Here is a 26,233-nt window from a genome sequence, read left to right as displayed (position 1 = left end):
AGTCATTTAAGTTCAAACACGTTCTAAAAGATCTACATTTTACTCCCCTCGCCCACATACTGTGTTTTTGATGTCATATTTTGCATCCTCATGTTTATCCCTTGTTTGCTGTAGTTATGGTTCTTTTACAATGTTTTGTCTTTTAATCTTCATACTGGCGTATTTAAGTGGTTGATCCTCAATATGTGCAATATGTTTGCATTTCATAGTGGGATTTCCCCTTTCATATAGATTCTTCTTTTTCACTTAGAGAAGACTTTGTAACATTTCTTTTAGGGTATGTTTAGTATTGATGGACTCTTTTGCTTGTCTGCGAAGTTCTTTATTTCTTCTTCTATTCTAAGTTATAATCTTGTTGTGTAAAGTATCCTAGGTTGCAGGTTTTTCCCTTTAAGGACTTTGAATATATCATGTCACTCTCTTTCGACCTGCAGAGTTTCTGCAGAGAAATCAGGTGATAGCCTTATGTGGATTCCCTTGTATGACTCTTTGTTTTTCTCTCATTGCCTTTAGAATTTTAACTTTTGCCATTTTTATTATGATGTGTCTTGGTGTGGGTCTGTTTGGGTTCATCTTGTTTGGGACTCTCTGTGCTTCTGGATATCTGTTTCTTTCTTCAGGTTTGGGTAGTTGTCAGCTGTAGTTTCCTCAAATACATTTTAAATACCCTTTCCTCTCTCTTCTCCTTCTGGGACCCCTATGATGCAAATGTTGGTATACTTGTTGTTCCAGCAATCTCTTAAAATGTTTTCATGTTTTTAAATTTGTTTTTCTTTTTGCTGTTCTGTTTGGGTGGTTTCCATTATTCTGTCTTCCAGATGACTTATGCATTCTGCTGTATCACTTGGTCTGCTACTCATTCCTTATAGTGTGTTGGGGGTTTTTTGTTTGTTTTCTCCAGTTACTGAATTCTTTATTTTTGATTGGGTCTTTGTAGTATTTTCTAGTTCTCTGTTAAAGTTTTCACTGTGTTCATCTATGCTTTCCAGTTAACATTTTTATTACCAATGCTTTGAATTCTTTATCTGGTAAATTATTCCTGTTTCATTAGTTCTTTTATTCAGGGATTTTCTTTTGCTCTTCTAATTGAGAGCAGTTTCTCTGCCTTTTAATTTTGCTTAAATTTCTCTGCCTCTATGAATTTAGGTGAAGCAGTTACCTATTGCAGGTTTTTGTTGGTTTTTTTTTGCTGTACACAGGCCCTCTCACCATTGTGGCCTTTCCCGTTGTGGAGCACAGCCTCCAGACGCGCAGGTTCAGTGGCCATGGCTCACGGGCCCAGCTGCTCCGCGGCATGTGGGATCTTCCCAGACCGGGGCACGAACCCGTGTCCCCTTCATCGGCAGGTGGACTCTCAACCACTGCGCCACCAGGGAAGCCCTGCAGTTTTAAATGTGTGTGCGTACGTGAGAGTGTCCCTGTACAGGCTGCATGTGCCCAGTGCCTTTGGTGGGAGAGCTGGATTTGACGTGGATGTAACATCTTTCTTCAGGATGTGCTGGCATCTGTCACCCTGGTACGGGGTGGGACTGCACACAGAGGGGTAAAGCTGAAGCTGGGTGTGAGGCAAGACTTCCCCTCTGCTCACTGGGCATCACTGCCCTGTTGTGGGTGGGGTCTGATCCCAAGCTGCCGGAGCAAAAGCCTTGATGGTCAGGCCTGAGTTGGTTCTGTTCTCTTTAAGTTTGTGTTTTCCTCTCTCCCCCAAAATAGGATCCTTGCCCCAGAGTGGGGGGCGTGCTGAAGCCAGGGGGGCCCATGTGAGCTCTTGGCTCCTGTTGTCCACAGACGGGAGTCAGCTGTCTCAGATGAGCTGCTCTTTCAGGTGCCCGCAGTTGTTTCCCTTCCTCTGCTCAGACACAGCCTTGGGTGCCAGTGCCTTTTGTCCCTCACAGCTGATCACAACCCTAAGACTCTGCTGCCCCCACTCTGTGGTAGAGCCACACCACAGGGCAGGCAGGGCGCACATGGACTCTCAGCATATATTGGGGCATGAGCTGTGATGGAGCAGCTGCCGTCAGAAATCTGCGCTTCTTCTAGGCACTGCTTGAGTAAGTGCCAACAATGGCCACTGCCAGTCCACCCAGGCTCCGCCCTGGGATGGGGTCGCCTCTGTGTCCCCATGTTAAATCTTCTTCCCAGTTGTGGCCACCCCAGAACCAGTGCCGCACTGTAACATGGGATGAGTGGGACCAGGGCGTTCTCTCAGGTCGGGCTGAGCCAGGCTGCAAGGTGGTCATGGGCCACCAGCAACCGCTAGAGTAGTCTTCTCTTCACCCTGATTTGGGAGCAAGCCAGCACATGCATGCACCCCTCACGTGACATCCAGGCTTCCCGCAGCCCTCCTGTTCATTGCAGAGGTCCTCCCACCAGCCAAAGGGTGCAGGACACCAGCACTGGGCTGCCCCGTCTGTGGCTCACACCGCACGCTCCCCAGGGATGGTCTCCATCTGTGTAATCTCCCTTTTCCTTTGAGTCCCCTCCCAGGGGCACAGGTCCTGACCCAATCACTTTTCTTCCCTTCCTACCCAATTACATATGTATCTTTCTTACAGCCTTGGTTGTACAGGAGTCCTGATGACAGTTTCCAGTTAGTTTTCAGTGAGAATTGTTCTACATGTCGATGTATTTTTGATGTGTTTGTGGAGGGAGGTAAGCTTCACATCCTCTTACTCTGCCATCTTGATTGATCTCATTAGGACTTGAAGTTTAAGAAAGAGAAAAGAGTATATGAGATATATGTATAAGAGATGAAATGGAGGAACAGATGTGGAATTGATGAATAATTTTTCCTGGAATGAAAAGCTGACTCATGTGAAGATACCAGTTTGTCCCAAAATTATTGGAAAATGTGGTTTTAATTTGACAAAAGATAGTTCTGGAGTTCAGTAGGAAAATAGTGGTGGAAAAAGTAGCGTGACAGAGTATGGCAGCTTATTCTTCTGGCATAAATTAAAAGTGATTAGACACCATAGAGGAGAGTTTCAGGGGTTTGGGTTTGAAGTAGAGTCCTGACCTTGGTTGTTGAGTGACTCTGAACACTTTCCTTGACACTCTAAGCCTCATTTCCTCAACTGTATAATGGAAACCATATTACAGCTAAGACTTTAAGCTTGGTCAAGGTTAAGTGAATTAATACATGTGATGTTCTTAGATAGGCATAGCTGTGATTTTCAGTACATGTTAGCTAATATTTTTATTATTAACATTAAAAAGTAAGAAGCTGGTGAAATAATGGGAACAGTAAAGGAATATGTATCCAAATAGTAAAGGAAATGTATCCATAATCTTAATTTATTATATATAGTGGATCAGGAACCAATAATTACTCAATAAAAGGGAAAATTGGCTATTTGAAAAAAAAAATTACTGAATCTAATTGTCCCCTCATACTATTGGGGAAAATAATTTCCACCATGACTAAACACCAAAATGTAAAATAAGCAAACAAAACCATCAAATATTAGTAGAAACTGTAGATGTTTATTTACCTGAATAATGGATGGTTTTCTAAGCATAAAAATATTTTAAGAAATCATAAAGAACAGGATCAAAAGTTAAAATTAGAAGGTAAACAACAAACTGGAAAAAATAGGACTTAAAATTCACAGGTTTATATGACAATTAATATGTGAGAAAAGTTTTCACTTCATTAACCACTGAGGAATTCAAGTAATTATTGAATATTGAAATATTATTTTAAATTACAGTTTAGCAAATAAAAATGTGTGTCTGAGAGTGCAGTGAGACTCTCACACATATTTAAATTGGCGCAATATATCTGGAAAGTAATTTGGCAATAGATAAAACCTTAAAATCATTCTTAACTAGGAATATGTACAAATGCATGTGGGTAAATGCTATAAGCTATTTTCTCTGGATTTTAGAATAACCATTTTGTTTCTTTATAATATTTCCTAGTTTCCTATGAAAAATGGGAAAATAAAAATAAATAACAAATATTTTAGTAGGAATAAAACAACCAAGATTTTTAAGATCACAGCCTCTGTCCACTTTCCTTTTACTTTCCTTCATTGCCATCTGGTGTCCAAAATGTAGATCGCTTCTGATACCACAATTTGTAACTACTGCCTGATATGCAAAATTGTTTGCAGTTTATTTAACTTAGTTTATCCATTTAAATTACTCTATATAATATAAATTTGTTATATAAATTATTTACAGTAGTTAATTATGTAAAGTAGTTTACTTATATTTTATAATTTAAAAAAATCCCATGTTCCAAAGCAGGCCAGTCTGAATTTGAGTTGTTTTTGCTGATCATCTACACAGCGGGAGCCCATAATTTCGCAGTGTATTTCTTTTTCATGGCAAAAAAAAAAGAGTTTGAAATACATGGATGAGGTCAGGGGGTGGAAATTAAGGACATACTGAATGGTCAGACAAAGATTAAATGGGCCACTTTTTCTCTGCAGTTCCAAGTGGAAGAATATCACCTTTGGATTTATTTTGCCTTTAATTCTTCTTAGACTGCCTTAAACTTCTTAGACTGCCTTAAACAGTCTAGGGGAAAACTACTTGAGCCCACCAACCTCTTCCGTGGGAGCCTTGGTACTCCATGAAGGTGTATTATAGGTGCCATTTCTAGACAAGGTTGCTTTTCAGGAACTTGATGCCTCTTTGACTTGTGTATATCAATGCAATGTCAGCATTTCATCGTTTGTATCCCAGGTTAATCCAATGAGCAGCAGAGTGTCCTCTCAGAAATATTTTGTGGATGATTTCTTATTCAGCACAGGACTTCAGAACAAAAAATAGACCTTGCCTTTACAAAACCAAGAGTTTAAGTTATTTCATTTGAGAAATTAACAATTTGTTTGGATCTTAAATTATCTTTTAATTTGATATGTGTACTTGATTGTGATATTTAATAGGAAGGTTCATTGGAAGTATTGAAATTTACTGTTCATGGTTATTCCCAGAGACTGTTTCAAGAACTAAACTAATGTTTGAGGGCTACTTGTACCATCCCAGTAGAGAGCTTTATTTAAGGGTCACTAAAGCTGGTTTTGTTTATATGAATCTTTCTCATGAATCTAGGAATCTATTCTTATTTCTTATGAAGTATACTAATGTTTTTACTAAAGTAATTTTTAAAACAATAGAGTTGAGGTTGATTTACTATGTGCCGGGCTCCATGCTAGGTGTTCTGCATGCATCTTCATTTGGATATTTTAATAGTGTCTCTTTGGACAGAGTATTTATATTTATAAATGTACAAATTTAACAAGATATTGCAGAACTAAAATACAGGTTCTGTACTTAGAAGCCTTTAGCTAAATTATTGATCAGTATTTGTGCACTGTCTTCTAATTTTCTTAAACTCCATACGTTCATTCAGTAAATATTTATTTTGTATGTTTATTGTACACCAATTATATGGATACCTATTAATATGTCAAGTACAGTGGTGGGATGGCTATTTTCTTTTTTGGCCATGGCTTTTAATCCAGTCAAAGAGTCTATAAAGATATCATACAAAGAAATAGAGAATTATGACTGTGATGTATTCCATAAAAAAGATATATCTAGGCCTGTGAAACTTTTAATGGGGTGATTTGACCTAGTCAGGGAAGATCATGAAAGCCTTTTATAAGGAAAGAATGTTGAGGTAAGTGGGACAAGTGTTGTAGGCGGAAGGAGCAGGGTAGGTGGAAGAGGAAAACAAAAGAATGTGCAAATGCTGGGGCAGAGAAAGAAATCCCTCCTCATTGCTACCCCAGATGCTCACATTAACCCACACACCTTCCTGTCTCAGCGTGCTAGCAGAGATTTTTCTCAGCATTTCTGATAAGGGACCTACTTGGTTGAATTTTCTAGAATTGGGAAGGAATGAGCGCGACGGTAGTTTGGATTTGGGGCTCTGTAGGATTAGTTAGTTAAGTATACATATTTAAAAGATGTATTTTCTTAAGAGTTTACAAAAGCAGGACCCCTTAAGTCTATTTTCAGTCACCATGTAGTATTTCAAAGCTTTATAATGCTATATTATTAGACTTTTGCCCTAAGTGGTGGTTAATGTATTAAATATGTGGTTTATAAATTACAGTCTGGACACATGTCACCAAAGACAGTAATTTCAGTTCGTGAAAGTAAATCTGTTTTTTTTTTTTTTTTTTCTATTCTAAAAACAAGTGAGTCTAAGATGTCTGTGAAATATATACTTACCTAAGTCAGAACTTTTCACATTTCTCATTCCTTTCTTGGAGAATAAGGTTTGCCATAGGGACTTATACTTTGTAAGTTATTCCTTTCTCTGCATTATTTATGAGTTTTGTTATGAGTATAATTGGAGTATTTCTGTTATACACCGCTGAATTTGTATTTAATGAATTGAATTTACACTTAATCAGTTTGTGTTAAAGTGACTTAATGAGATGCTTCACTCTTCTGTGTTAAAAGCAGGTTAAGGCCAACCAAAAGACTCCGGGCAATACATTATCCAGTGTTCATTTTCTGCATAACTTGTAATTTTATCAAGTTTCATGATTTAACTAAATCACATACTAGCATTTCCTGTAATCATTTCTAATGATTCTTTAAGGTCAGATGTTTTACCGTTAATGTATTGGCAATCTATTTTTTATTTTTACTTTATTTTTTTACTTTCTAACACGGGAATTCTCATATTCTTTTGCTTTCAAAACGGGATGTGTAGCATAAGATTGTGTCAGACTATCACATAATGGGGCGGGGAGGCAGTGGGATTTGGATCTGAAGATACTGACTTTTCAGTGTTTGACTTTATTGAAAACAAGTATATTGGAGCTTTGTTCTCATATATATGATGTACCCAAAAGTAGTGTTCCAAGTAAAAGTGAGAGAGAACTCAGTATTTATCTTTGCAAGACATTTTACTTCCTGTTTTATCTATACTCTCTCCAAACCTTCCACCTCCTGTTTTACTTTATCCCGATGACCTTGCTTCATGGTCCACTGGAGACAAAAGCCACAGGCAATAATATCATTTCCCCACACCAAATCTCTGTACACCCAGCGGGGGGACTCAGCCCTCGCTCTTCTTTCCCAGTACAATGAAGTGGGTACATGGTTTCTTACAGGCTTGTTCCTCTAGGAGCATCTGTGTCCCATCCTTCCCCATCTTCACAAGAGCTTCGTTTTTCACCTCTGTTCTGTTGCCTGCAACGTTTTCTTCCTTCTCTCTTCAAGGTAAATCCTCTCTTGCTCTAGTGACCCTTCACTTTCCTGGTGGCTCAGTGGTTAAGAATCCGCCTGCCAATGCAGGGGACACGGGTTCGAGCCCTCGTCTGGGAAGATCCCACATGCCACGGAGCAACTAAGCCCGTGTGCCACGTCTACTGAGCCTGCGCTCTAGAGCCCGCGTGCGCCAACTACTGAAGTGCACGCGCCTAGAGCCTGTGCTCCGCAACGAGAGAAGCCACCGCAATGAGAAGCCTGCACACTGCAACAAAGAGTAGCCCCCGCTCATCGCAACTAAAGAAAGACCACGTGCAGCAATGAGGACCCAACACAGCCAAAAATAAATAAATAAATAAATAAAATTAAAAAAAAAAAAGAAACCTCTCCTTGACCCCCGTCCACCCCTTCAGGGACCACCCTGTTCATTCTCTGCCTCCCAGCCGAGGTGCTCTGAAGACTTGCCTGTGCACGGGCTAATCCCTCCCATTGTTGTTCAGCGCGCTCCATTGTGTTCCACCCCCACCCCCCCACCCCCGACCTCCAGACACTACCTGTGTAACGGGGATGAGTGCAGTGGGTGCTTTTAAGTCCTCATCTTTCCTGTCTCTGTCCCGCAGTGTGTTCTTCTTGAGACTGTTTTCCTCTCATCATCTAAGGCAGTCCAGTCTCCTGACTTCCTTCCTGCCTCCAAGGAATCTTACTCCTGTTCAGTTTTCTCAGAGACCCCTCCTCTGCTTCACTTTTAATCACATGGCTTTAAACCAAATTTCTCTGCTGAAGCTTTCCGTGTTTTTTATATTAATCAAGACTTCTTCGGAGCCTCTTGCTTTCAATGTTATTTCTTGACATCTTCATTTGCGTATCTCACATACTGAAATCTCACCCGCACTTGAACTGTGTGCTTCTCTCCCCTAATCCTGAAGTGTCCCTGAACCCGTCCCTCCTCCGGCCACGCAGATGCCCATGTCAGAATTCTCTTCTTACTCAACGCAGACCCAGTGCACCATCACAAGCTAGTGATTATTTCTCCAAAATAGGTTTTGAACCCCTCTTTTCGGACTATCTCCACGAATAACAAAGCCACTTTGTCTGTTCAGCTGGGTTACCGCAATAGCCTCCTAATTATTTTCCATCCTTTGAATTTTGCTCACCTTACATCTAATTCCTAAACAGCAGCTAGGGCTAGCTGTTAAAGTTCTAGATTAAATTATTTTGCATTTGGCTTAAAATCTTTTGTGACTGGCCGTTCGACAGAGAATACATGCCTAATTGTCTAGCATTTCCATTAGACCCTGCCTCCGTCCCTGAGATCATTTCATGTCATTAGTCCTCATATGAAACTGAGCTAAACTCTCCATCTTTATGTTTCCCTAAGAGGCTTTTTTTTTTTTTTTTTTTTTTTTTGAGGCTTCTTTTCTTTTTGTCACATCAGGGCCTTTTTACGTGTTGTTCTATCTGCCTGGAATGTTCTTCCTCCATAGTCTTCAAGGAAACATTTCTGTGGAATCACAGGAAATGCCAGTTCTTAGGGAATTTTCCCCCCAACTGCTTACAGTCCGAATCAGAACCCATTCTCCAGATATTATCTCTTAGAGATTAGGATTATATTGCTTTACATAACTCATCATGATTTATTGTATATTGAGAGGCACTGGGGGAGTAGTTAAAATCCCAGGCTCTTGCTACAGTGCTAGTCTGAATCCTGACTCTCTATTACTTATTTGTTACGTGACTATGGACAAGTCATTTAACTATGCTTAAGGTTTCTCATGGATAATAATACTACTTACTTGCAGCGCATTTTCAAAGAGGAAATGATTAATATTTGTAGAGCAAATAGTCGATGCAGCACAAAGTAAACACGTATAAGTGCTTACCTACATATATAAATGTGTGTGCATAATTTACCTCATGTCTGAAGGCACAGAGCTCTCACCTACCACAACTCTGGACATATAACAGGCCGCCAATGAATATTTGCTTAATGGATTGATGAATTGTACAGTGTACCTTATCACTAGGTTTCAGGGATCTTCAGAGAAAAAAGAATGATGCATTATATTTATGAGAATGGATAATCACTTACGTAAAAATATATTTTGGCTTGTGATCCACCTATTAAAATCATTATGTGCTTTTGATCTGAGAATATCTTCAACATCTGATCTGGCCAGCCCCTTTCCTTTTAGCAAGTATGCTTTTATTATCATTCTCATTTTGCTTTTGCAGATGTGACAGTCTAGGCCCCAGGAGCCTAAGGGGCTTGTACCCATAGCAGAGTTAATAAATGATAGGATGATCCCATTCATTTTAGCGCCCTGATCTTCTCGCGAGTCCTATTCTTATCTTTTTGGAAATATACAGTGAACTGTGTGAATACTTTTTATATGGTTGCTGAAATTACTTTGGTGATCATTCTTAAATTTTCAGTTGGGGCAGATATTATTGGAGTTCGTTTTCTCCTCCTACAGACTCATTGTTGTTCAGGCCCTTATCACTCACAGCAGTAACTCTGCCATGACCTGCTTGCCCTTTCTCTGGCCTCTGTGATTCTACTGCATTCCCTATATTACCTCTAGAGTGATAGTTCTGAAAGGCCACTCGTTGTTCTTGAGTCTTTCAGATTACTTTCCTGTTTTAACCCCCATGGAAAGACTACCGTCAAATTTCAAATTTACTAACCATCTGCTCCTGTCGTTCTTTGAACCACTTTTCCGTTTAGCGTTTCCTCACGCGAGGCGCGTAAAGTGCTCAGTTTCTCCCTGTATTCTGTGCAGGCATCATCATATCATTTCTGCATTCTGAATATATTTCATTGTTGGTTGAGAGTTTTGTGTTGTTGTTGTTTTTTGTAATCTAACTGCTCATAAAATTTGAGAGCTGGGAGGGCCCTCACATAACTCAAATCCCAAATTTATAATCAGGGGAACCAAGCTGGGTTCAGGAAAGTGTCAATAAGCGACAGGCTGATACAGTAGGGGTTGGGGCATGGATGAAAATTACTGTTTGATCTTTAGTGCACTTCTGTTACCAGTCTACTCACTTTGCTTTTTGAAAGAGAAAGCAATGCAGAAGCATTGAGAAGTATAACACAAATTCAGTAAAAATTACATGATTGATTTTAATGTTGGTTTATACATTTACCTTTTTATCTTTTGCAGTTTAACAGCAATGCCCAGGATGTAAGCTGTTTTCAGCACCTTGTCCAAGCAAATGTAAGAAATAAAAAAGTGCTGAAAGATGCAGTGAATAATATCACAGCGAAAGGAATCACAGATTATAAAAAGGGCTTTAGTTTTGCTTTTGAACAGCTGCTTAATGTAAGTATTAATACTACCCCCTTTTGTCTTTTATTATTGAATTGTAGGATCTGAATTTCAATATCCTTGTAGTTACAGCTCTGTAGGGTTAGATAACAGTTCTGTTTTTCATTCATTTAGAAAGCAGATGTGTCCAGGCAGTAGAAATGTTTGAACTTTTTTTATTTTTAAATCCAAAATTCAGAAGGTATACAAAATGTAGATTTTCTTTTTCTTTTAGATCTTTTCTTCTGCCCTCTTTTTTCAAACTTAGTTTAAAAAAACACATCTGTAAGGTAATTATTTAATTTTGAAGAAGCACTGGAAACTTAGTTGGGACATTTAGAATATCATCTCTTTTGTCTTATCTCAGTTAGTACTGTATTTATTTGGAAACTTGTGCTGTCAGTCATCAAATGGTTTCTGGAAATATTTCATTTTTAAACATCTAGTTTGAATCTTCAGGTTGTTCCTAAATGTACAAAAGGGTCCAAATGGTTAACATCAAGGTAGACAGGAAGAGCAGAAATTCCTTCCAAAGAGAAAATTCCCTTGACTGAATCATCGATGTCTATAGTTAGGCTTTTAAATTCTGGCACACCTACTACCTGTTCCATATCATAACAATATTGTAACATGAATCTCACACTGCGGACTAGTATTTTCAAATGGCCATGTTGTCTGTTTCATTTGAACTATTTGAAAGCAGGAGCTATCATTCAGGTTTGTATCTCTTCTGAAGCAATATTATTGCAGTGGTTCAGAGTATGGACCTAACATCTCTCTGCCTTGGTTTCCTAACTGGGGTTGTGTAAAGAATGTCCACAGAATCGGTGGACATAGCAAAGCACATAGAAAAGCACATGAGACTGTAGGCTGTTGAGTTGGTGTTATAATTAATTAATAACTAGCATGTGGCTGGGACAGAATCAGCACATAATTCCTATCATGTTTGCTGAGTCACTAAATAAGCCCTTATATTTGGTCTTTTCTGCAAACTTGATTTCGTTGTTCCCGAAGTAAATCTTCTAAACAGTTTTCAAGATCTCTGATTGGGTGATGACTCATTGATTTGTTCATTCAGCCAGTATTTATTGAGTGCCTCACAATTTATCCTGTCACAGTGCTATTGCTGAAATTCCAGACATAAACAAAACCATTTGCTCTCAAGAAGGTCGAGCATAACATGCTAAATCATCATTTCTCATATAACATGTTAGTGCTGTTACAGGGTATTCACGGTGTGTTTGCTCGGAGCAGCTTGGGGAAGGGGGCTTAACTTACCCAAAGGAGGTCAGAAAATTGTGGCACTTTCTTGAAAACAGGATTTTGAAGAATGAGCAGAATCTAGGTAGGTGGTGAGGGAGATAAAATGAACAGCATCGACAAAGGCACAGAAGCATGGGGTGTCATGCACATGGAAAGAATTGCAGGTGGATTGGTACGGCTGGGCCATAAGCAGTAGGGGAGAGGCGATGGAAATGGGAAGACCATAAGCTGTCTTTAAATGAAGTGTGTAGGAGCAAATGAAAAGTTTGTGGTAGGAGAAAGACATCATCTGACGAGTGTTCTACGTTAAGAAGCTATTGTAGAAATCCTGGTGTTGGACTAGACGTGCAGAGATGTTAAGGCAAGTGACCTGATTGGGTGGGTAGGAGGGGTTGCGGGGAGGGGGAGGGGGTGATTCCAAGTTCTCTGAACTGGAAAACTAGGTGGATGGTGGCACAGGAGTCTACAAAGAGGGAATGTGAGAGTAGAATTTTCAATTATTTAGAGTTTGAGGTAGTGATATTTTTTTTAGATACCATTAGATAAGCAAGTAAGGAGTTAGAAAAGCAAAGAAGTTCCACACTGCAGTTTTCAGGGGAAATTATCTTTGGTAAAATGCATATGATTATTAAATAATGTATGTTTATTAATAAAAAAATGAAAACTCAAAGCTTTGAAATTCAAGCATAATTGATCATTAGAGTGGGATATATTCTTTCTGTAGTAAAGGAATGTGAAAGGTTTTTATATTAACTTTTTTCTCTTGAGTCAATAATCAAGTTTTCTAGATCTTGGCATTTTAATTATTCCTCTTAGTGTTGTTAACTGGCCTCACTCATTCCCTCCTATTCAGGTTTCCGTTGTGAAATGATGATGAGAAGTCTCAAGCCTAATGTACTATTTCAGAGGCAGTCATGTAGAGGGGCCACGTTAACTCGCACGTTCATTATTAGTTGCTGATAAAATATGATCTAACTCCTATTGGCCTCTCCTACTGCCTTTACCAAAGTTGTAAATCATTTTTAATATGTGCTCAATAGTAAACCTCATGTGTTTTGCTTTCCACATGTCGCTTAGATATTGCAATTCTTCATTTTAAAATAATTTTCCCAAACGCCATGGCTTGCCTTATTGAGCTGAAGCATGTTCTGTTACCTCTTTCAGACACTTCTAGTCTTTTTCTCATCATGCAATGCCATTCCTTCTCTTTTGTTTGTCCCGGCAAGGTTTACCCTTAAGATCACTGAATCAAGTGTCAAATAGAATTAGACGTTAAGATTTGAATTAGTCTTCAGTTAGCATTTCATAAAATACTGACAAATATATTGAGATGCATTTTTCCAAAAAAATTTTATTGAGTGCATATGATAGATGCTGTGCTACATACTGGCCACACAGAGATACAACAGTGTGTCATGAAATACCATATTAACGTAATTTACCAACCCTAGCTGTTGTATTTTTATTGACATAATCAATTTCTTTCCTTGGCTTAGTTCCTTCCAAGCCAGTTACGTATACTTCTTGTGACTGTGTGATTCTTTAGCTGCAAACCCAGTGAAAAATTGCTGAGATAGACTCTGCTTTCCCACAAGTCCTGAGGAAAAATGATGTTGAAAACACATTTCTGCGTTCCTCTTTTTGTGGGTGTCTTACGAATGATCAGCAAGACTCAATGTGCTAAAAGTAGCTTTGATACTTGTATTTAGTGATAATAATAAGAATACCTCCACTACTTCAAAAAATGAAACCAAATTCTGTTCTAAAAACTTTAGTTACTTTATCACTTTTCTGAGACAGTCCTTTAGGTAAATATTATTTTGCCCATTTTACATTCGCAAATAGAAAACACAATTCATTAGAGAAACTAATTTTAGTTTAAGGGACTTCAACACTTTTCACAAAATTATTTTGATGATAAAATATGTAAATTTTTGTATGGTCAAATTTTCAGATAATTATCTTCAAAAATAAGAATGGTGCTTGAATGTGATAAATTGTATTAGTTAATACTTGAGTTTTCACAATACTTGGTTAAAAGCCTTAACTCCGCATGGTCTAATGGCCTAGTCAACGGGGTAAGAATATATGAAACAGGATCTTTTCATCAGTAAAGCAAAATGTTGTCTTCATTAACTTTTCCACAGGAAATGGGATTTCCTTTTTTGACAAATAGGAATAGGGACCTTCAATAAGCTTAAATACTATAGGAGAATTAGTGATTTTTTAAAAAATGTATTAGTCACTTAAACACCAAAACTGTGCTGTCCAGTGTGATAACCATGATCACAAGTGGGTGTTGTGCACTTGAAATGTGCCTGGTCTGAACTGAAATGTGTTACAAGTACACACTGAAATTTTAGTACTTATTATGAAAGAAAAAAAAGTATATTATCTCAGTAACTTTTATATTATTTGATGTTGAATTGATAACATTTTTGAACGACTGAGTTAATATGTTATTAGAATTTCAGATATTTCTTTTTACTTTCTTTAATGTGACCATTAGAGGGTTAAAATTACAAATTAGGCTCACGTTGTATCTCCTTTGAATATTGCTGAACTAGAGGGTTGATATTTTCGAAGAAGCTGAGCATTCATAAATTGGTGTGAATCTTTTGTTCTCAACACTTTCACAAACACATTTCACAACAGTAGAAAGGCTGAGATTATAATTTCAGACCTCAGAGAAATACAGCTTTCTAAATTAATTGTGCATTTTCATGGCCCTTTGATGCTAATCCATTGTTTACCTAAATCCAACTCTTTGGGGACCTTAAAGAAAGTGTAAGAAAGGATTTAGCACTGGAATTGAGTCTTTCAGGATTAGAATATGTGTGGCTGCTTGCGAGCAGATAGGAGAATATTCTGGAAGTAGCTGTCGACATTTACAAAGATAGGAAAGAGCACTGGGCATTAGGGATCAACACTGCAATTTCAGAAATGTAAAGTGAATAAAGTGAGATGAAGGAGGGAAGAGAGGAACAAATGTTTGTGAATAGATTGAAAATATATGTGAAAAGCTATGCACATTTTATTAATATTCTTTCTTTGTTTCTCGTGTAAATTATAGGGGTATACAATTGACGTCATGGCCATTAATTAATTTAAAACCCATTTATTAATTAACCACTGAGAGGTTATTATGTGCTAGGCATTCATCTAGGCAAGGAAACGACACTGAACAAAAACGACACAAGTTTATGCCCTTTTGGCATTTAACATTCTATTGGGAGAAGCCAATAATAAAAAGACAAGTAAAATATATACTACATGTAAACCAATGTGAAATGCTATGGAGAAAAATACAGCCTGGGAGGGGAAAGTTATCAGGAAAGTCCTCACTGGTAAGGTGACCTTTGATCAGAAGCCTGAAGGAAGGGAGACCCGTGGGTGTTGGGAATGAGGCAGAGCCCCTGTGTAGGGATGCGTAGGCCTGGCTTGATCCAGGAACTGGTTCTTAGAATTGACTTATTGAGCAGATACTTCGGTCATTACTTGCAACCTGTGCATGCTCTTTCCATATTACTTTTATACTCCCTCCCTTTTATTATGAATGATATACATTTTGTTTTAACAGTATAATGTGTCTAGAGCCAACTGCAATAAGATTATCATGTTGTTCACGGATGGAGGAGAAGAGAGAGCTCAGGAGATATTTACCAAATACAACAAAGACAAAAAAGTGAGTGTGATTTTTCCAATGTTTTAAATTTAATAGTAATTTAGGTGGTTTTTAAAGAGAGAGTGGCGGGGGTGGTGAGGGAAGACATTTTTGGTTAAAACATTAGTGTGCTGATTATAAAGTCATACAGATGGATTATAAGCTAATCACTGAATTAAATGTTAGATATCTTCTGTGAGATTCATAAGTACCTTATGACTAATTCATTAATAAAATAATTTGAACTTATAGAAGCCTATATAGGAATATATTTGTTTCTTTGTTTGTTCTACTGCAGAGGAAAGTATTGTAGAAAGACCTGTTTTGAAAGTTCACCCATGTGGCTGAACCTACTGATAGTGTGGAAAATATCAAATGTAACTGTTTTTTCTAGCACTGCTACTATCAGCTTATTTCAATTTTCTTACGGACTCTCCAAATTTTATAAAAGAACAATGATTCTCAACTTGGTTTGTTAAAATGCTAAGGATCCATAAATAAGTAATGAAAAATTATAACCTATATCTTATGTTTCCACAATTTCAACAGAAATTGTATATTTCACAAGGGGACTCTTAAGGGTAAAATGCCAGTTGACTTGGCTTTTAATTGAAATTTTTACCATTTTGAGAGGTGTGACTCGTCATTAACTCTAATGAATTGTTTTATATGTGTGTGAGGAATTAAAAAGAGAAAAAAATGTATATTAATACAGTTAGGTAAATATATATAAGATATATATTTTGGCAGGCAAAATATTGTGAATAATGGGGTAGAGTATTGATGAAAAAATCTGGGACACTTTGAAACACCCTTAGGTACTTTAAAAATGATTGGAGTTGAAAACATAGACATATTGGGTTGGCCAAAAAGTTTGTTCAGTTTTAAGTAAAAATAAAAGACACATTTTTCATTTTCACTAGGAACTTTATTGAACAACGTATTCATTAACCAAGTGACCTTTTTGGCCGACCCAATACACATACCTTCAAATTATTCACAAAATTTTTTAATACTCAACTCTTTGATATTGCATATGCTATTAAAGTATAATGTCATATGACATAAGTTTAATGCAAGGGTTAAGTTTTTTTAAAAACACCTGGTGACTTTGATTATAAAGAAGAGCTGTTCCTTTTGAAAAAGTTGATAAATGGACTGAACTGTTAATAGACTGAATATTTTCAAATAGTAACTTGATTTTGTGAATATTTGTTTCAAAAACATCAGTAGAATGAAAAGTAATGGGAAGATACAGATGTATTAATCTAAGATGTAGTGTGCATTACTTACTTTATTTAGTAACTGCTACTCATTGTTCAGAATCCTGGGCAATCATCACCCCCTGAAGGATGTTCCTGACACTTTTCTCCCACTTCAGGCTCGTGCTCTGATCCCATATAGCACAGTGTATTCAGCCCTACGCGTCCCTCACACTGTATTCTACCCACAAAATCTCTTCTCTGTTCCCTCTCTAGATGACAAGGTCCTATAAGACTGGGCCTTTGTATTGTTTAACTTTGAGCTCTCATCATCCTGCAGAGAACACAGATTCAGAGATAGTTCTCAATACATGGCAATAAGTAACTTGAGTATGTCTTAACAAAAGTTGGAAGCATGATTTCTGTTACAGAACAAATTCATAATTAAAAAACATAACCTGGAGTAAGGACTATTTCACTTATTTAAATATTCTCAATAATGTAACATTACCATGTTTTGGAGAACTCAATGGTAATAAGATAAATTTAGCCCAAATTGAACTCTATTAATATAATACATTTATCTCAATATTCTACTAATTAATCATACACTGATAATTTGGAAGAGACTTCTTAGTATCTTGTAGTCATAATTTCAAGTATATTTTATTATTTTGTGATAGAGGTATATAAGTGCAAGCCCCACTACTTTTCATTTTTTAATGAATATAAGTTTAGATAAATCTTTTCTTTAATTTTGATATCATCTGAACCAACCAGCAGGAATATCATTCACCTCTGGATATTTTTCTTCTAAAAGGAAGAGTTTCTTAAACAAATATGTTAATGAATGTTACAATCTATATCATAATTTGTGCTTAAGATAGATTCTGATTTCAAAGAGTAAAAAAAAAACTTCAACAGGTTTAAATAAAAGAATTTAAATGTATAAAAAGAGAAGAAATTTTCATCTAAACTTTTTTTCTTTCTCTCCCCAAACTCTGTTTGTATATAGAATTAACACAATAATATGTCTTGGAGGCATATCATAAGTTTATGTTTTTCCTTTTTTTAAAATATAAGAGGTTTTATGCCATAAGGAAAACAATTGTATTCTACCCTCTGTTTTCACAAATTGTTCAGTTGATTGAATATATGAAGAATTAACTAGTTGAAAATCATTTTTCTATGTATATATCCTAAAAATGTCCAATCTAAGTATTATTATCTTGAAACACTACTTCTCATCCCCTTCACCTTTTATAGGAACTCCACGTTTTAAACAAAGGCATTTTGCAACATGCTAAACCACCTAAGAAATTACTCATATTGAATTCATTTTTGTAAAACTGATGAATCTAATCTTACTCAGTAATCCTGCTGTTTGCCTATGAATGTTGCTGTGCTTTAAGGACACACACTTCTCCTAAGGACATATAATTTTTGTGAATTCCAAAGCAACTTTGAAAATTAAGTAGTCAGTGCTTAGTTTCTGTGATTTTAAAATAAATGTATGATTAGCTAAGAAACGTTAAGATGTCCTTGGAATTAGGTACTACATTTTTTATGTGAGTCTAATTTCAGTGGTGTAGCAAAGTTCTGTGATACACACTCATACATGTATACGTACTTACATACACAGATATATGCGCACATATTTATATCTGTTTTAAATGGACATTCCTTCTGTCCATCGTATTTCCAGGAACAAGGGACCATGTGTGTAACTTTGGCTTAGCTCTCTTATGTAAAGTTCAGTGAGTAAATTCCGACAGGTAGTTGAGAAGTGCTTAAGGCATGAGGACGTAGAAATCTGAACATAAACTATTTTTTCTAAAATCTTTGCAAATTTGCTAAGAAATACTAGGAAAAATATAAGACAGTCAGTTCTGGGTGAAGCTGTGCACACACACATATGTGCATGCATACATTTTGTTTTTTTAAAGATGGAAGAGCCCAGTCATTATTATATGTTAAGGTTAGTAAAGGGATACCCAGACAAGAAATCTTATAGTTACAAAACAGAGGAGAACCTTGAAAGAGGAGGGATTGAGAGAGATACAGAGCACAGATATCTGAATTGGACAAGTAGGAATTATATTTCTGGAAATATTGTTGTACCACATTTCATATGCACTTTACTTCAAGTTCAGTGGCTTTTTGAATTTCCTAATGTGGGAAAACCACATTAAACACAAAATTTGTCTCTTGGTATTTGTATGTTCTGTGTCCACTAACAGTGAAAATAGATGATGGCAGACAAACACTTTTAATTCACCTATATTTTTGAGTGTATTTGTACTTTGTCAAGACAACATTTACATAGTTAATTGTTTATGCCAAGGGTGTATGTGTGCAAATAGTGTGTAAAGGTACCTACTAAAAACAGTGTGTATATGTATAGGAGAGGTTTTTTCCACCATCTTCAAACATGGCTTCAAACGGTTTTGGGTGAATTGTCAAACCCTTTCTAACTTTCCCTCCTTATTCAGACTTCTCTATATCTTCCATTCATCCACCCAGTCTGAGAGATTTGCTGCCACAGACACTGATACGGAAGATCATTGTCTATCTTTGTCATCTAAGGATGGGTATGGGTATGACGGACCAATTCTTTACCTGCAAAATTCATATATTACATAATAAGTTTATCAACTCAGAACTTCACTAGCCACATTATCTTTCAAATGGCTGATGTATAAAACTGAATTTGATAGAGTTAGTAAAATAAAAACTTTCAATACATTTAAAAATTCTATATTCGATTATAACTTTATTTTAAAGCATGCTTTTCAAGATAGAAGTTCACTTGTAGCTTAAAAATATCAAAATTGCAAAGTCACAAAGTTTGGAGAGCTTTTAAAGAAAAAAAATCTGAAAACTACTCTTTGAATCCTACTTCCTCCCCGAGCCTCTTGCTTGACATTAATGTGGCTGCTGAGTGATTCATTTAAAGTCATTTTTCATCCAGATGACATTAGAAATCATTCAGAGCAACCCAGGTAGGTGTGATGAGGTACATCCATAGAGCTGATGAATGAGGCTGCAGATATACAGCACAATTTAATGAGGCCAAAGGTTTAAGAATTAGAACAAAATGTTTGGGTTCTTTTGAAATGTATTACTCTTGGGAATTAATCTACCTGATTATAGATAGGTACAGTTTAAAACTGAGTCCATGGTAATCTCACACAGCTGTTCCACATTAAAATGCATTCACTTTCTAATCTTTACCTGCAACTATGCCATTCCTTAGGGCTCACCCGTGTGTATGAGACTTCCTTAAAAATGGTGCCAAAACCAAAATGAACTCTATCATAGAGTGCAAACAAATGAATAAAGGAAAGTAAAACCAGACACAGAGTTGAAAGATAATTCCCAGACCTAGGAAAATTAAAAATATTTGATTTTCTGTATAATAGCAAAGGGATTTTGGTTAGCAGTACACACTTAAAATTGTCTAGCCAGCTAGAAAATAGTTCTCAGACCCTTAGATTAATTCTCAGAATTAATCAAAAATAAAAAGGCATTCAAAATCTATAAAATGAAAATTTCAAAATAGTAAATCGAAAGAGAAGAACAAATGGGAAAAAAACATGATAGATGTGGAATAATTTTTAAAATAAAGAATGCATAGCTAAAGTTATAATTGCCTGACAATAGATTCATTATTTTTTTAAATTCTTTAAAAAATGATTGGCAGTCTTTTCTATTTTTTTGTCAGATCCAAAATAGAGAGAAATAATTTATAGGCTACAAAAATCTAAATCAAATCACAAATGGCTGAATCTGCATATGTGTTTTATACAATAAGAGTGAAAACTGTCAATTACTTTTTCAACAGATGGTAGGGAAAATAATTCATGGCAAATAATTCATTGCCTTCTCAATTGTCTCTGCCTGGCTTCTCCATCAGGAAAGAATGAAGCCTTTGGAAGGAATGTTCAAACATGTGATAATGAAGGGCATTCAGACTTGTAGAATATTTAATACTGTTTAACAAATACACTGCTTCTGAAAAGTTACATTTCGTGTATTTTGGCACTTTCAACAGTTTCCCAAAGATTTTTCAGCTTTAGATTAGGACTGTACCTGTGTTCTAAAAACGAAATATATTATTTATGCTGGACTTACGGTATAGCTGAAAACAGTAATTACAAGTAACACTGGCCCAGTAGAGAGATGATCAATTTAAAATGCGTGTGTGTGCGTGCATGTGTGTATGTGTCCTTCTCTCTGACAGATTTATTTACATTTGCTTTCTTAGAATAAAATTAATGTTGATAATTCATTATCTAAACGAAGGAAAATATTATCAGGTACATTCTCTTCGGGTCTGAGTAATATTACTTCCATACATTTTACAGAGTCCTTAATTTAGTAGCTAAAACAAATCTAATGAAAAATGAGAATAAGTATTACATTAAGCACAAAATGCATTGCAAGACTTAAGCCATAGAGTGCAAAAAATGCACTCGAAATAATTTCTAGGTAGAATTGTGCCACCTAAAACTGGGATTGCCTTTGGTTTGTGTGAAATCATTCTACCAGGAGAGGCACTCTGTTCTGCTTCTTCTGTGGCTGCCTTCTTCTCAGATTGAGAATTCTGCTTGCCACGTATCTCTGCGCAGAGGTCTTCCCTGCTCAGTCTTTCTAGTGTGGTCTCCTTTCCCCACACACCTTCTTTACCGTTCTCTATTTCAGCACCATCTTTCCTCTGTTTTCTTTCTCCCAGATTACCATTTTTTATTATTTTAATTATGTATTTATTCACCTGTTATCTTGAACTCTCCTCTATTAAAAGCTCCATGAACTAGGGGTTGTGTTAGTTTGTAAACCTACCATTGACTCCTTAGAGGCTAGCAAGGGCTTGACTCACAGGGGTTGCTAAGTGTATTTACTGAGGATGCCCAGCATAAATAAATATAAATATGCAATAAATAAGCTCGAAGATAAATTATAAAACATTCGTAAATGTTAAAAAATTCAATAGCTTTGCTCTTTTTAAAAGCAAATAATTTAAAACAATTTTTTCCGTATAAGTGGAATGTAAAGTAAAATGTATGTTCCACTCTTGGATATGTCATTTTATAAGTAAGTAGGGAGGGCTTAAGTTTATATAAAAAACAATTGTATTGATGGCACCTCTCCATTCACCCTCACCAGTCCAACACATAGTTTTTCATGAGTATTCTCATAATTAGTGTCAGTGAAGTATTTAGCATTATCCAAGAAGAACACCTGAAATAAATCAGTATATTGCTTATTTCCTGACCTCTGCTGACAATAGTCTTTGCAGAGCTGTAACTGCTTGGAAATGAAATGCGTCCATAGCTTATTGCTCCTGTGTCAAGTACTATAAATGTGTGCAGAGGGAAGGGAAACCCAAAATTACTTCCTTATAATCTGATAATGCAAGGGTGATTCATTATAATTGTTAAAAATTTTAAAGACCAACATAATCCTGAGGCATGTATCTGTGTTATGTACGCACATGCAAGAAATGTGAGAGAAATATCTGCTTGGTGTTGTAAGATCATGTAGGCAAAACCTACTGCATTTTGTTTTCCTTTTTTAAAGTTGCTTTGTGTGTTTTACTCAGACTAATTCAAAGGTCACTTGTGAAATTCTTGCATTTGTCAGACCCTGGGCAATTCCATGATATATCTTATATGGACACAATGGCATTTAGACAATATTGGCTCATTTTCTTTGGAGTTTATTGCTAAATGCAATAAAGCAAGCCAAATTTGTTCCTTTGGGAAGGTGTTACTTCAGGTTATTTTAAGTTCTTTTTAAGGCATGAAAGCCTAGTATCCCACTAATGGAAAATGTTACCTCATTGAATTCCGATAGCTTGACTGTAGGAGACATTGTAGTCATCATATAGATAATATTTATTGTGCTTATTATTTTCCATATAATACAAAAGATTTTCATGTATTACTTCATTCACAATTATAATAACCATATGACAAAAGATGTTTATTACCATCAACATCATCCGCATTTTGGAAATAAAACCAAAATTTGAAACGTTAAGAAACTTGTTGAAAGTTAAACAGCTACTAAGTGGCAAAGTCAGTCATTTAAACAGTGTACAGTCCAAATTTCATAACCTCATGTAGAATGCACTGTCTGGTTGTGTGTGTCTCTCTCTCCAGGGCAGCCTTGTGGCCATGCCAATCATCATTTGCCCACCCAGGATCTTTCCTTCTGGTCGGATAGCAAGGCTTTACTGCTAAGGGACATATTTCTCACAGCCTTAAGAGGCTAAGATGGATTAAACTAAGCCATCAGATCTTTGCAGGCTTGTAAGAACCTTTCAGATCACTGGGCTTTATAAAATAAAGTGTGAAAGGTGCATTTGGACACTTTTATTTATTTCATAATGCTATAAAACTAGAGATGTAGGTTATTTTAAATGCTCTGGATTCTGGTACACTTGTGAATTATGGAAACCACTGTAGAATTTTCTCCTAAAATATTCAGTCCAATCTAGTATTTTTATAGGCCTCATGCCAAAAATTTTAGTACGCACAGTAAATTAATAAAACCCATTTCTGACATCATTTTTCTAACATGAGTCGATAGCTGAAGTTTTTATTTTAGTTTTATTGGCTTTCTTTTTTCATAGTCTCATTTCCATTATTCCTTGGAGATTTGCCTATTATAAATTAAACTTGAACTCTGGGTAACTGATAATTGTTGAGGTGACAGTTTCCAGTAACTGGGTTCTGCTGGGAAACAAGAAATTCCTATGGCTTTTATGACCCTGTGGTTTTGGAAAAATCTTAATTGAAGACAAGTATGTTAGTCTTCAACAAACAAGACAAAATAAAAACCAGAGTTGTGGAAGTCTAGAACTGAAGAATAAATCAGTGGTGTATTGTAAGAAACCAATCAATAACCCAATTTGCTGTTAATTAAAAGTTTTCTCTGATCAAGTAGGTCAGGCTTGACATGTCAAATTTACATCTTGGAATTATAATGTTCTGTTCAGAGAAAAAATGATTTTTGAACCAACTGAAGGCCGAGTTATATAAATTTGCAACTAATAATAGAGACTGATTTTTAATTGTTTTAAGTTTAATTTTATTAAATACACTCTCAAATTACAATTTATTTTGTGAATATTCTTATATAACTACGCATGAGTCAATAATTATGACTTATTTTCATTCTCTAGGAATAATACAGCACATAAAAGGTTTAAGTGTATTATACATACTTTAATTTGCCTGAAAAAGTTTGCTCATCTCCATTGAGCAAGTCAGCGTAACATAAAAGAAAAAGAGTATGAATTTACCGTGATATAAGTATATGAAACAACCCAAATTATAAAATGCTAGACGTATATCAGTCCGGTTTTGGCTCTACTCTGTTATAATAATGAACTGATTTATATGTCAGATGATATCAAAGTTTGTCTTACGTCCCTCTGGGAAAACGTTAAGACCACTCATTTAGCTATTTAATTTCTTTTCATTTAATATTTATTTCTATTTTTATATAAGGCACTATAATAGATACAGTAGTGCAATCTTGGAACTGTTTTAACCCTAGCCAGCGTTTATTCAGTACTACCTTTGCACATTATTTCTGTTAGCGACCTAGACTCCAGCATTATGAAGAATATTTTTCAAAGCCATCTATAACTGTGTATGTTTCATATATGACCCTCACAGAGCTGAACATTCTGAAACATGGCCTAAAATCAACCAGTTCAGGATCATTTAGCAAATTTTCTAGGAACATTTCACTTAGAAGTCTCCAGTATGTATTTGTTACATGGATCTCGTATTGTAATTATCAATGTAAAGTTAACTTTGCTTTAATGAAGCCCTGATTTAAAGTAATAATTTGCTTAATGGAGACTTCAGATGAAATATTTCTCTTGTATGACTGCACGTTGTGTTTCAAGTTATTTTATATGTCATTTTATTTGTTTTTATGTAAGACCATGTAAATACACTAATAAGAAAAGAACTCTAAAAATACACCTTTGAGAATGTAATTTACCTTAATTTCTAAATCATGCCTATTTCAAGGAATCACTTTATTTTTTCCTTTCCCCAGAATTATAGCTAAGGAAGAATGGTACATTTAAAGAAGTGAAAAACACCAGAAGAATGAGGGGATAGCAATCATCTCTGTGGATTTGGCATCTGGAATTTTAGTTAGTTCATTAACTCTTCCACGGGGTGGCAGTAATATAGTGTGGAATAGGAGGAATGAAACTATCTAAAACTCCAAGTGGAAAGTTAGGATATAAAAATAATCAAATTTCACCAATTCATTGTGAATGAGACCTCCATGGAGGTCTCCATGGAGGCCAACAATGGGGGTCAGGCAAAACTTTTGTAGTAAAACAAATAAAACAACAAGTTTTGTTGTTGGTGGTGGTGTTTTACTAGTATGTTTTTTGGCTGAGTTGTGTCTATTTGGACTATTTGATGAATAACATCAGTCAAAATAATCACATGGTGTGTGTCTAAGTGTAGCCTCTATGTTATTAGAGATGCTTGATTTCTAGGGATGTAGATATAATAATTCATTTAGTCTTATTATTTATTTCTTTGTACTGAAAAGTATTCTATGGAAAGCATTTTACTGGAACGCTGTCGTGGTAAGAGGAGCGACCAGACAAAGCAGTGCTTTAAACTGAAAGTGTGAGACATGCTTTCAAATGTTAATTATGAAAGCCATCCCCAAGTGCTTTCTGGAGCATCTTGATTGTTTCCCTGCCCTGAATTCACGTGACAGTTTTTTAAGGTATGGCAGTTAAATTGAATTGTTAGTAGGGTTGCCAACCTGTTTATAAAAATATTTCCATTTAGGAGTAAATTTTACGATGTAAGTAGTGACGCTACATTGAAATACATAGCCCCCAAAATGAACCAGTTGAAAATTTTAAGGAAATGAGACTGCATTTTGCATTTTGAGGGATTGAGAGAGAGAGGTAGGTGTCACCAGCTTCTGTTAAACTAGAACCAGTCATTTGTCCTTACAGTTTGAGGTGATTAAAACTCTGACGTATGGCTTCTTACATAACTAGCCGAGGCAAACCCGGATGAACTAAGGGTGGCTCACGTAAAACTTTACAAGTGAAACAATATCCCTGATGTACATTTTAGGGCAAGGATTGTCATGATGTGATCTCGGGGCAGTCAAGACCAGCAAAAGAACAGAGAACAAATGTGAAATCTCTTTTGAGATTTGTGCTCTGCAGTTGTGCAAAAGATGAAACAGATGAAACAGTTAGAAAATGTCAATTCAAACAGTCAGTCGACATGAATTAGGGAAAAGCTCTTAACATAGTTCAAACCAGACCATAAATTCATGGAAAAGTGATTTTCTGCATGTTTATCTTCAGAAAAAGCTAAAATGATCAACTTAGAGTACCTGTTTACTTAGATTACTAAATTGGTAAAAATCGATATGAGTCAAATAGCCATTTTATTAAATACTTATTGACATTCAATTTATCTTCTATGCTTTTATACTATTTAAATTCAGTGGCTTCCAATGAATATATAAATTACTATAATTAAATACTATCTCAATTAAATTTTTAAACATTTGCATATTATATATTAGAGACAGTCAATATTTTG

At 36.0% G+C, this 26,233-nt stretch overlaps 1 protein-coding gene across 7 annotated transcripts in view; it reads left to right on the top strand.

Annotated features, from left to right (window-relative positions):
- CACNA2D1 (calcium voltage-gated channel auxiliary subunit alpha2delta 1) overlaps nucleotides 1-26,233 on the top strand; it is a 504,876-nt gene that overhangs the window by 398,095 nt on the left and 80,548 nt on the right. For all 7 annotated transcript variants that reach the window (XM_065883782.1, XM_065883785.1, XM_065883783.1 and 4 more), the window contains exons 11-12: nucleotides 10,344-10,502; nucleotides 15,331-15,435. In XM_065883782.1, the coding sequence (XP_065739854.1) occupies nucleotides 10,344-10,502; nucleotides 15,331-15,435 (264 nt within the window). The remainder of the gene's footprint in view (nucleotides 1-10,343; nucleotides 10,503-15,330; nucleotides 15,436-26,233) is intronic.

This window comes from Phocoena phocoena, chromosome 9 (assembly GCF_963924675.1).
Source record: "Phocoena phocoena chromosome 9, mPhoPho1.1, whole genome shotgun sequence".
Lineage (NCBI taxonomy): Eukaryota > Metazoa > Chordata > Mammalia > Artiodactyla > Phocoenidae > Phocoena > Phocoena phocoena.
This window is presented reverse-complemented; position numbering and strand designations above follow the sequence as displayed.